The 384-nt window shown below is 46.1% G+C and overlaps 1 protein-coding gene across 1 annotated transcript in view; it reads left to right on the top strand.

Moving 5' to 3' along the window:
* The window catches only part of LOC119582339 (serine/threonine-protein kinase Warts-like), a gene marked incomplete in the record, with an annotated part of 22010 nt that overhangs the window by 19555 nt on the left and 2071 nt on the right, over positions 1-384 (top strand). The window contains 1 exon segment of the mRNA XM_037930554.1: positions 238-384. Coding sequence (XP_037786482.1) covers positions 238-384 — 147 coding nt within the window.

Raw genomic sequence — 384 nt, 5'->3', positions numbered from 1 at the left:
TTTTATTTTTTACTATCATTTTGTTTTTATTATCATTTTGTCATTTTGCGTAATGTTGTTTTATTTTCTATTGTTTTTTTATTCTTATTTGTTTATTTATATATATTTTTTTTCATTGTTTTGCGGAGTTGAATGCGCAACTGTCTAAAATGTGGACGGCTGTTCCTACAAGTTTCCTCCCCATCTTTTTCCTCCAAGTTACTAACCCCCCCCCCCGTCTCTCTCCCACGCCCACAGAACGCGAGGGCGGCCTACAAGCGCCAGGAGTTCCGTGCCATCAACGGCCTCAAGTCGCCACCGCCCGACGAGACGAGCATCTCTGATAACGACGACCACCACGACTCCTACGCCCCTCCCACCCACAACGCCCACAGCCTCGCCAGC

This window comes from Penaeus monodon, chromosome 15 (genome assembly GCF_015228065.2).
Source record: "Penaeus monodon isolate SGIC_2016 chromosome 15, NSTDA_Pmon_1, whole genome shotgun sequence".
Classification (NCBI taxonomy): domain Eukaryota; kingdom Metazoa; phylum Arthropoda; class Malacostraca; order Decapoda; family Penaeidae; genus Penaeus; species Penaeus monodon.
The sequence above is the reverse complement of the archived record's forward strand: the minus strand, read 5'-3'. Positions and strand labels throughout refer to the sequence as shown.